The 11,291-nt window shown below is 45.3% G+C and overlaps 1 protein-coding gene across 4 annotated transcripts in view; it reads left to right on the top strand.

The window, feature by feature from the left end:
- Positions 1-11,291, top strand: part of LOC102474151 (phosphatase and actin regulator 1) — a 418,994-nt gene that overhangs the window by 223,980 nt on the left and 183,723 nt on the right. For all 4 annotated transcript variants that reach the window (XM_006141181.3, XM_014590989.2, XM_027774820.1 and 1 more), the window contains one exon: positions 10,637-10,801. In XM_006141181.3, the coding sequence (XP_006141243.1) occupies positions 10,637-10,801 (165 nt within the window). The remainder of the gene's footprint in view (positions 1-10,636; positions 10,802-11,291) is intronic.

The following is an 11,291-nucleotide window of genomic DNA, read 5'->3' as shown; positions in this document are numbered from 1 at the left end:
GACGTGCACAAATCAAGCTAATTTAATTCAGACTAGTTTCATTGTGTAGCCTGGAAAAAAAAAAAGGTTCTATGAATTAAAATACCAGATTGCAAGTAAAACAGAAGAAAATGGTTGACAGATGGTAAGGCCAAATTCTAGCCCACAATTCAGCTTGAGCAACTCAGGGAGGAGTCCTGCTCGGCCCTGGAGCAAATCAGTTGGTTTCATTGGCGCCAGGAACGTGAGCCCAAGTAGATAGTCGATAACTGCACTTTCTGATCCTCTCCAGCTAAGTAAGACCCAGTAGCCCCTCACTCCTGCATGCCTTTAGGTGAGATTTCGGTGGAACCAAGCGTTGGTATGGACAGAGGTCAGCCATTATGCAATACTCCACATGCTGAAGCCATAGGGAAGGTCCCGGGTTCACATCCCATGGTCTCCCTGTTCGTACTGGGCATCCATGCACACCTGTGATTCTGGCTGGCTGTGGATGGAGGTGGTCACAGCTGGAAGACCCTCCTGGGGTTGTGTATTTCTCTCCCCTGACCCACTCCCCCAACTTATTCTCTCTCTGTCATGAAAGAAAGAAAGAAAACGAGAGAGAGACTACAGACAGAGGAATGGTTATAAGTTATCAACACCTAAAACTGTAATGAAGAAGTCTTTAATGAGCACCCATGAAATGCCACTTATTATATGAGAATTTTCACCAGAGAGGTAAATAGTATTATCCCCTGCCTTTCAGCTAAGGAAATGCAGTTCTGAGACGTTAATTTTCCCTTGGTCACAGAGCTAAGTGATGGCTGACACTTCCAACCTTGGTGTTCAGTGTCCACAGTCCAGGTTCTGAAGCTAATACACTCGGTTATTAAGAGAAAGTCATTTTAAAATCATAACAAAACTAAGAATTTCAAAATCAACCCTAAACTGAATGGGAATTCCAAACTTCTTATTGGACAGAATAAACCTATGACTTCCCTTGATGAGGCTGCTTCAAAAATTGAATATCTTTCACATGCAGAAGAAGAATAAAAAACTCTCCAAAGGAGTTATTTTTTTTTCTTTTCTTGGAGAAGTTTTTGCTACAGGGTACATGCACTCGCTAGAAAGACAGAGAGAAACACAGAGACAGAAAGTGAGAAATCACCCCCCAGAGGGGATGGCCACACCGCAATCCCTTCTCCTCCATTCTCCTCTTGGGATCTTGAGCACGCACGCACATGTGCCCGGCATGAGTTTAAGCCACCAGGTCCAGGACTCGAACCATGGTCACCTGCACAGGAGTCCAGCAACATAGCCATTACACTAACTGCTGATCCTAGAACTGAATTTCTGTATGTGGAGAGTCAGGGAAATTAAGAAGTTCTTGTGATTCTCAACAAATATATAAGCAAGGTCCCTTTCCAAATGAAAGTCAAGACAGGCTCAAGTTAGGGGTATTGTGGTGAACACACACACATGGGCCAGCCAGGGGCGTGGTGGTTAATGTGGCTGAATCCCACATGGCTGACTGTGCAGTTTGAGTCCCAGGCCCAGCAGCTTGAAAAAATGCACCAGGCACATGTGTGTGCATGCCCCAAATCCCTCTGGAAGAATGGAGGAGAGGGGATTACAGCATAGCCATTCTCCCTGGAAAGCGTAAGGTGCTTTCTCATTCTCTCTCTCCCTCTCTCTCTGTCTCTGTCTCTTTCTGGCAAGGGCATGTGCCCTATAGCAAATGAAAAACACACACAAGAAAAGAGAAGGAAAACAAGGTTGTTTTGGCAAGGCTCACCATCCTTGCTAAAAATGTTCTTTCCAGAACTACTATTTGGGTTTCACACAATCACTACACACATGACAGATGGCACTGAAAAATTGGTCTGGGAGCTAAGGGGAGTTACGTAAGGAAACTGTGTAATTTCGCCAGAGAAGGACAATGAAAAACCGGAGCTTAAAAGGGAAAAGACTTGAGAAATGAGTCTTAAATGATATGTAAGCTTTCATAAGGTTTGCTCCCATCCTATGTTCAATAGGTGACTGGTTGTTATTACTGAGTTCTTGAAGTGAGCTCGAGGGATGAAAAGATGCTTGAGAGTGTCTTAAGGCTGGCGGGGTTAATGGAGGGAGCTGTCTGTCTGCAAAGGGTTGATTCAGAAAGCCCGCCCAGACTAGAGCGTACTCGAGACACACTGTGTGAGTGATGACGAGTGATCCATGGGCCCAGGAGACCCTGTGTGAGTTACACATTGCGGGCAAGACACTTGATTCCTCTGTGTCTCATTTCCTGTAATGGTAGACTGGGCCCAGAAAAGACACGAACTCAGCATTAGGCAAATTTTACCCTAGTCTCTGAGACGGGTGGAGTCCCACAGGAGGACCAGCAGTCAATCATATTTGTGATTAAGCTTGGGAAACAAACTTTAAAAGGTTTATCGCAGACTTTGTCAGAGCCTTAAGCTCATTTGTTGGGCTAGCAGGTGGCATGGAGGTTAAGGTACTGGATCGCACATGGCGAACTGTGTGGCTCAAATCCCGGACATGGCAGATTGAAAATCATATTGAACGTGAGTATGTGCATTCCCCAAATCCTGAGAAGATGGTGGAGGAAGAGGGATTGTGGCATGGCCATCCCCTCTGAGGGTGGAGTGATTTCTTGCGATCTGTCTATGACAAGTACATGCACCCTATAGCAAAGACTAAAAGAAAAAAAAAAGGCTAATTTGTAATAGAATTCTTCGAGAGGAGAAAATAGTATGTCCAAAATTGTATTGGAAATGATGTCAGGAAACTTTATATCCTGCCTACAGAGTAGGGATGTTAGAAAGATCTAATGAGATAATAAAGTATCACTATTTAGAATAATGCACTGAATGAATGTTAAAGGCTTACAAAGAATTCCCAAGGATTTGAGGGCTTGGGGGCTGGCCGATGCCACTGAAGCATGACCTAATCTACGCTTAGCCATTAGGTGGCTAAGTATGTGGTTTAGTTGGGATAAAATTCCAGGCTGCCTTAGGGAGGCCACAAGTATGTTTTTCAATGCAGGACACTGGCTTTGAAACTGCCCAGGCTGCTTATTACACATTTGCATTCCTGGTTTAGTAGGTCTAAGACAGACAAGGGATCAAAAAGACTTTTAAGGTTTTTAACTATGGGGCACATGCTTTTGCCAGACAGACAGAGGGAAAGTGAGAACCACCCATCCCACCCCCACCAGGGTGGATGGCCATGCCACAGTCCCCTCTCCTCCATTCTCCTCCTGGGATTGTGGGCAAATACACACATGCACCCAGCATGAGTTTTAAGCTGCCGGATCCAGGACTCGAAGTGTGGTTGGCCATATGCGTGTCCAGTGCCTTCACTATAACCTCACCTACTGACCCCAGGATTGAAAAATTTAATAGATATTCCAGTTGATTGTTGAGTGCTCTCAAGTTCGAGATCCACTGGTAAATTTATGCACTTTCTTTAAGGAGATCCCAGTGGTGAAGGGCTAAGGAAATTCACCTCTAGAGGAAACTTTATTGGCCAGAAGGTCAGCCTGGTACCAGAGCAGATTTTCATTAGATAATGTCCCCAAAAGATCCTTTTAATATGTATGTATCAATCTGTACATGCAAAGTACAATCCTTAGTGTGCAGAGAGGAAGCTGATGGTTCTCTCCTAACATCATACATTGAATTTGTTAGAACTCTTTGGTTGCAAGCAAAAGAGAACCCAACCCAACCTTGCTTAAGCAAAAATGAGAATTTATTGGCATATGTAAGGAAAATGTCTAGGGCCATATGCGTGTCCAGTGCCTTCACTATAACCTCACCTACTGACCCCAGGATTGAAAAATTTAATAGATATTCCAGTTGATTGTTGAGTGCTCTCAAGTTCGAGATCCACTGGTAAATTTATGCACTTTCTTTAAGGAGATCCCAGTGGTGAAGGGCTAAGGAAATTCACCTCTAGAGGAAACTTTATTGGCCAGAAGGTCAGCCTGGTACCAGAGCAGATTTTCATTAGATAATGTCCCAAAAGGATCCTTTTAATTGCGCTAACTGCTGGTCCCAAGATGATCTACTTCTTTTTTTTTTTTTTTTTTTTTTTTTTGAGAGATTTTCACTGTAGGGCACGTGCGCTCACCAGACAGACTAACTGCTGGTTCCCTTGATTCAATTCTTAAGCAGCCTCTCCCCTGAAAGAGTCAGACAGGCCCAACTGTGGTGACACAGCAGATGCACAACACTCGGCGGTGCTGGAAGTCACATGGAAGATCAGGATTCTTCTCAGTGTGCCCGTGTTCCTGACAGGCAGGAAACGCTGGGCAAGGATCGTGGCGTGAAGCCCTATTGTGGGTGCTTGTGTGCATTCCTCTCTTTCTCATCATAAAAAGGAACTTTTTAAAAAGAAAGATTATTAGGGACCAGCAGTTAGCGTAATGGCTACATCGCTGGACTCCCATGTAGTCGACCATGGTTCGAGTCCCGGACCCAGTGGCTTAAACTCACTCCGGGCATGTGTGTGTGCGTGCCCAAGATCCCAAGAGAATGGGAGAGAAGGGTTTGCGACATGGCCATCCCCCCTGGGGGTGATTTCTTGCTTTCTGTCTCTGTCTCTCTCTGTCTTTCTGGCAAGTGCACACGGCCTGTAGCAAAAACCTCTCAAAAAAAGAAAGATTACTGGCAACTCTATGCTATAAGACAAGGTTCAGCCAACTATGGCCAGCCACCTGTTTTTGTAATAAAGTTTTATTAGAACACAGACCTCTGTGCACATTTTTTATGGTTACTCTGATGGTGCCACAGCAACGTGAGTATTTGTATTTGCAACAGCGACTGAATGGCGCGTGAAACCTATAGTTACTATTAATATTTGGCTAAGAGTTTGCTGACCCCTGCAGGAGAAACCAGGGCTTAAAGTAGTTTGATTTGAATCTCCAAAAGGCATTATGTATTTAACTGTGAGAAGAATGTCATACCCAAGGGTCTGGTGTTTTAAGATGAGTGAGAAGCCAACATTACTCAAAGAGTGTTGCTTTGCATTAACACACGACTTGGGAGTTAATTTACAATTTAAATCCATACATACCGTTCCCAACACAGATAGCATCTATAGACCAAATGAACAATAGAATGTTGTAGACGTTTTTGTAGTCGTTGCATGTGTTAATAGTTGAAGGTTAGGTTCCTGGGAGATGAAACAGGAATTTTGTAGTGAGTATCTGAGGAAGAACTTTGCTGATAACATCTAAAATCTTGATATCTAGAGCACAGAGCCTGCATAAATTTAAATTTCAATTTCAATCAGACCTTTCCCCCCTACCTTTCCAGTCTATTAGCAATGCTCTTTGCTCAGTGGCTGCCTGTGGTCTTAGAATATAAATATCTTCATCTTTTAGCACAGGACTTAGAAAATAGGAAGCATTGGGGGAGACAGGTGGCATGGTGGTTAAAGGTGCTGAGTTCCCACATGGTCAACAGCGGTTCGAGGCTCTGTCAGACCTGGCAACTTGCTTTCTCGCTTTCCCTTTCTCTCTTTCTCTGTCTCTGTCTGGTCAAATTAATAATAATAATAATAATAATAATAATATTAGTAACAACTGGAAATCAATAAATAATTCTTTAAAAAGAAAATAGGAAACATTTGGAGTAATAGGATTGTGTCTTCTCAAAGCTTATAGATTGTCATTGTGACCTAGAGGGTCTTTTACCATGAACGACAAATGAAGGGTTTTTTAATGGCTCCTGCATGGCCTAGGTTTAGAACCTGTGTAACCCCCAACCCCAGATGGAAGAGCACATCTATCGATAACCCCAACGAGATTCGGAATCAAGTCTCCTTGCCTGGCCAAGCTCAATTGCCCATTGCTCATCCCTGAATGAATTTCTGGAGGTAGAGGATGGGGAGTCCAACACTCTAATTGGCCAGCAGTGGATTAAATGCCCAGTCTCATACCAGGATGAGAATCAGTTCTTCCTGAACCACCCAGACTGGGAAGAGAGGAGAGGTGGCACCAGAGGAGAATCAGGAACACTTGCACCTGCTGGGAAGCCAGAACCAGCTCACATCTACCACCCGTTTGTAGGTGTTAGGTTGTGGATCTGAACTCACATCCTCCTGGCTTCAAAACTAGCATTCTTTCCACTATGCACAAAGGGCAGCATTTCTAAATGAAGCCGATCTGCGCCTACTCCAGGCTAAACTGGCACCTGCTGAGTCGAAGCCCATGACGTAAGTGGTTAATTTAGAATGCTCTAGGACCAACAAGTGGCATGGTGGTTAAGCACTGGACTCCCACTCAAACTGGCCGGCTGCAGTTTGAGTCCTGGACCTGGCAGCTTGCTTTCTCATTTTCTGTCTCTCTCATGAGCACATATGCCCTATAGCAAATTTTTAAAAATACATAATAGTAAAAAACAAACTTTTTAAAACATCTAGAATGTCCTACTGGTTCTGAATGTCCCAGTGACTAGGGTGGGTGTCTTCTGGGCACCTAATACAGGTGATGTTTTAGGAAAAGACAGAGAACACCCCTTTTCTCTTGTCAGAGTAGAATCAATTTACATTAGTTTTGTAGCCTTTTCAAAAAAGAAGCTCATTTTCTCATCTGCGAAGCCCTCCTACTTTACTTAGCAATATAAAGACTCAGAAAGCCAGGCATTAAGACAAAAAAGAAATATATATATATTTGGAGAAGTTTTTGCTATAAGGCATGTGCGCTCCCTAGAAAGACAGAGACAGAGAGACAGAAAGCAAGAAATCACCCCTCAAGGGGGATAGCTATGCCGCAATCCTTTCTCCTCCATTTTCCTCCATTCTCCATTCTCAGAATCTTGGACACGCACGTATACGTGCCTGGCATGAGTTTAAGCCACTGGGTCCAGGATTCAAACCGCGATAGAGCCATTACGCCAACTGCTGGTCCCAGACCAAGAGGAGATATTCTTAACAAACAGGCAAGACTTCATTAACAGTGGGTGTTTCTTGCCACACTTCATTTCCCCAGTGTGAAGTGGGGCTACCCTAGAGCACTCCCTCATGAGATTACTGCGAGGATCCCATGGTGGCACGTTAAGTGCTTGGGGCAGTGCACTTAGCGCGCAGACGTAGTGACCAGGAAGTCGTGACTGTCATTTATGTTGTTGTCATGGTCACCGTCATCATGAAGGACATCAATCACTGAGGAAGCACTGTCGTATTCAAATCACAGGCACATGCCTCACGTTCCCAGGGAGGTCCCAGGACACACACCTAGGCCCTTTCTCCCATGTGATTTTCAGTTGTGTTACCATGGCACCACGGCCTTCCTGTCCTTTCAAAATCAATACAGGGCCCGCTCCATGGCTTGCTGGTTAAAGGGAGCCAGATCCCAAATGGCTAGCCAAGTTTCAGTCCCAATGGCTTGAGAAATAAGCTAGGTCTGTGTGCTTGCATGCCCAAGAGCCCAACAGGGTAGAGAAATGGAGGAGAGGAAATAATGGCATGGCCATCCACTATTGAGAGGTGCTTTCTCTCTCTTTCTCTCTCTGTCTCTCTGTCTGTCTCATCTCTCTCTGGTGAACGAATGTGTCCCTGTGCCCTCTGGCAATAAGAAAAAAGGGGAGGGGGGATTAGCAAATGACATAGTGGTTACATCACTGGACTCCCATATGGCCAACCACAGTTTGATTCCCAGACTTGGTGGCTTAAAACTCACACCAGGCATGTGTGCATGCATACCCAAGATCCCAAGAGGAGAATGGAGGAGAAGGGATTGTGGTATGGCCATCCTCCGGGGGGTGATTTCTCACTTTCCCTTTCACTGTCTCTGTCTGTCTCTCTCTGGCAAATGCATGTACCCTAAGGCAAAAATCTCTATTGTGTGTGTGTGTGTGTATGGACACATCATAGGGCACCAACATCTAGAGGCATTGCCATCTCCCTCTGGCATTTCAGTGCTTCAGGAGAAGATGAATGGAGACATGACTCGGGCCATCTTTGGTCCTTCCATCTCCCTCTGTTACATGTCACACAGTGCCCTGGTGTCATGCCAAGGTGCTGGTAGAGGATGGCTCAGCCTGGTCATAGTACAGGAGGTGGCAGCAAGCCTACGACAGCATTCTTTGGGACCTACCTTCAGCAGTGGGTGGAGCTGCTGCCTACCTGGTCGAAATCTCTAGAGCTAGAAAGAAGGAAGGGAGTTGGCCAATACCTGAACACTCCTGCTGGAAGTGTGCATCAGGGCATTTGCAGCCGCACCCTCTGCTCCCACGTTCCCCAGCCCACAGCACTGGATGGCACAGCCACACACACGGTCCACTCTTCTCCCATGAAGACCACCTTTCTGGAGCAAGAAGCTTCATGAGCCACTTTCCCATGCAGACGTTGACCTATCCCTCCAGAGGTGCAAATGGAAGATGGCCAAGCATCAAATTGTGTGATAATTGGGCCTAGGTTGTCATGGTGTTCTGTGTAGAATGTGACTGGCATTTCCTAGGACGGGTTCCAAGTAGGAAAAGTGGCTGTCTGTGTGTCCAGAAAGCTGAGGGGCTCCCTCCCCTTCCTCCTGGAGCTTTCAATACTCAAGTTTTGCAGTCTTTAGATTAAGGCAGACAGGCCCTCGGGTCAGCAGGTGGCATGGTGGTTACGGTGCTGGATTCCCACATGGCCAATCACGGTTCAAGTCCCGGAGTCACCTGCTTGAAAAACCCAACAGCACATGGTCAAAGTTCCATGTGTAAGTGTTGAATGAATGGACCTTCTGGATTAAAACCATCTTCAGACCACAACAGACAGACTGTGAGGCTGTGAGATCGAGCCTTTGCCCGCAGACCGCACTTGCTATGCATGTCCAGATGATTTTTCGGAAGGATGGTGTTCATGGACAAACTGGCCGTGGACTCGCCCCATTTTAGATGTCATTTTCTGGAAAGTTGAGATCCTTCCACTCCCTCGATTTTGCTAAGGAAGTTATTTTCTCTGAGTATTTCTGTCTTCACAATTCAAGCTGGGGTATATTTACCCCACTGAAATATGTAAGTACTCGTGTAACTTAGAAAAGTGTTTGTTTGCTTCTGTGTGGTAAAGAGAGGTTGGGGTGGTTGTGGCTTTTAAGGAAAGGTCCACTAAGCATCATGAGATTGAAATTCTTTATACCCTCAAAGATGCAGTGAGTTGGATTTCATCTAGATGTCCCTGAAGATACGCCCAGCTCTTAATTCTGAGAGTGTCTTTTATAAAGCAAAGCTCCTGGAAGGAGGCTAGGCAGTGGCATTGCTTTGCAATGCAGAGTTGTGTGAGACTGACCTCCGTGGGAATGTTCTAGGTTCGTATCCGGAGCCTCTTGAATGCTCCGGGCACACACATTTCCATGACCTGGGACTGGTTGGACGTGGAGTGCAGGATTAAGACCTGGTGGGGATGCTGTCTCTTTCTCCTCTCTCTCTACCTCCCTTGCCTGCTCACTTATATATAGTTGACCACAGTTTGAGTCCTGGACCCAGCGACTTAAAACTCACACTAGGTGTGTATGTGCATACAGGCCCCAGACCCTGAGATGAGACTGGAGGAAAAGGGATTGTGGCATAACCGTCTCTCCTGGGGGATGCTTTCTTGCTTTCTGTCTCTGGCTCTCCAGTGAGTGCACACGCCCTCCAGCAAAAATCTCTCCAATTAATTAATCAATTAATTAATAAAGAATTCCAGGAAAAAAAAAAACTAGAGGAAGAAAGACAGTTGTAAATTTGAATGGAAGTGTGAGCAATTCTAAAATCAGTAACTTATAAGGTAGAGGTGCTCATTTAACAGGGCTCTGACTTCTTTTTTTTTTTTTGGAAGACAGTTGTAAAATTCAATGAAAGTGTGAGCAATTCTAAAATCAGTAACTTATAAGGTAGAGGTGCTCATTTAACAGGGCTCTGACTTCTTTTTTTTTTTTTGGACAGGTTTTCGCTATAGGGCACGTGCTCTCGCCAGACAGACAGAGAGAGACATAGAGACAGACAGCGAGAAATCACCCCCTGGGGGGATGGTCATGCTGCAATCCCTCCTCCTCCATTCTCCTCTCGGGATCTTGGGCACGCACGCACACTCGCCCAGCGTGAGTTTTAAGCTACCAAGTCCGGGACGCAACCCATGGTCAACTATGTGGGAGTCCAGCGACATAGCCATTATGCTAACTGCTGGTTCCCAAGGGCTCCGGCTTCAGAGGTCTAGGTAAGGCAAAGTCGTGGGGAGTGGTAAGCGGCAAATGGCAGAGGTGTTGGCATTGGCTTAGACAGTTGAGAACTGTTTTCTCCCTCCTCTTTCCTCAGCAGACAGTGCAATAGTGATTGCACCGGCCAAGTTTCTTTGAGTGAATTGCCAGACCAGTAGTTACCCTGACTTCCATTTGGATCATCCAGTGCCTCCCCCTGCCTTGTGGGGAGTCTTCTGCATGGTCTCCCTCTCCCCTTCCTCCTCCTCTTCCAAGTCTAAGTGAAGGGTGGGCAGGTGTGGTTGGGGTGTTCCAATCTCTAGGGCTGACTGCCCCCAGCCTTTAGAACACATGGGTATGACTTTCATTCCAAAAGGCAAAAAGCAAAACAGAACCCTGATCATGTGGTTTCTGTTATCTGTAACCATGGAAAACGTTGGCCATCTGCGAGGCTCCCATTTTAACACTTTTTTTCCTCTCTTTCTTTCCATCTTTCTTGGGAAAAACAAGCTGAGGAAGTGGAGAGGCTGGCGGCGATGCGTTCCGACTCCCTCGTCCCAGGTACCCACACCCCACCCATCCGCAGGAGAAGTAAATTTGCCAACCTGGGGAGGATTTTCAAGCCTTGGAAATGGAGGAAGAAGAAAAGTGAAAAGTTCAAACACACCTCAGCAGGTAAGAGGATTTTCATGTCTCGTTGGATATTTATTGACTTTAACTCTGTAATTAATGAGTGGAATTTAATTACTGTCGGCTGTCTGAACCAAAGGGGGGTGGAAATTAAGTCTTGGAATTGCCCTTGTCTTTAAAAAATCTTTCAATATGATTGAGAACGGCTTCTCTATCCTGTGGTTTTTCTCGGATAGCAGGGTTGTTTGTTCGTTTTTTAATTAGAGAGCCACCACGTTCACTTGCTCTATAAATAATCTGACGTGAGTAATCGAGTGCTCTCATTGTAGCACGGACGATCGTTTTCTTTTTATTCCTCCTTGTTTTCACTGCTCCAGGAAAAGTCAACACACCACAGAAAAGAAGTTCTATGTGGTCGTTGGCAAATAAGAATAGGTTTTTTTCATGGAGAAAACATTTTGAATAAATGAATCTTAAATATAGCAGGAAAATAGAGGAGAAATGACTCGTAGCGACAAAGAAAAAAAAATGTACA

Source organism: Tupaia chinensis, unplaced genomic scaffold (genome assembly GCF_000334495.1).
Source record: "Tupaia chinensis unplaced genomic scaffold, TupChi_1.0 Scaffold000048_1, whole genome shotgun sequence".
NCBI lineage: Eukaryota > Metazoa > Chordata > Mammalia > Scandentia > Tupaiidae > Tupaia > Tupaia belangeri.
This window is presented reverse-complemented; position numbering and strand designations above follow the sequence as displayed.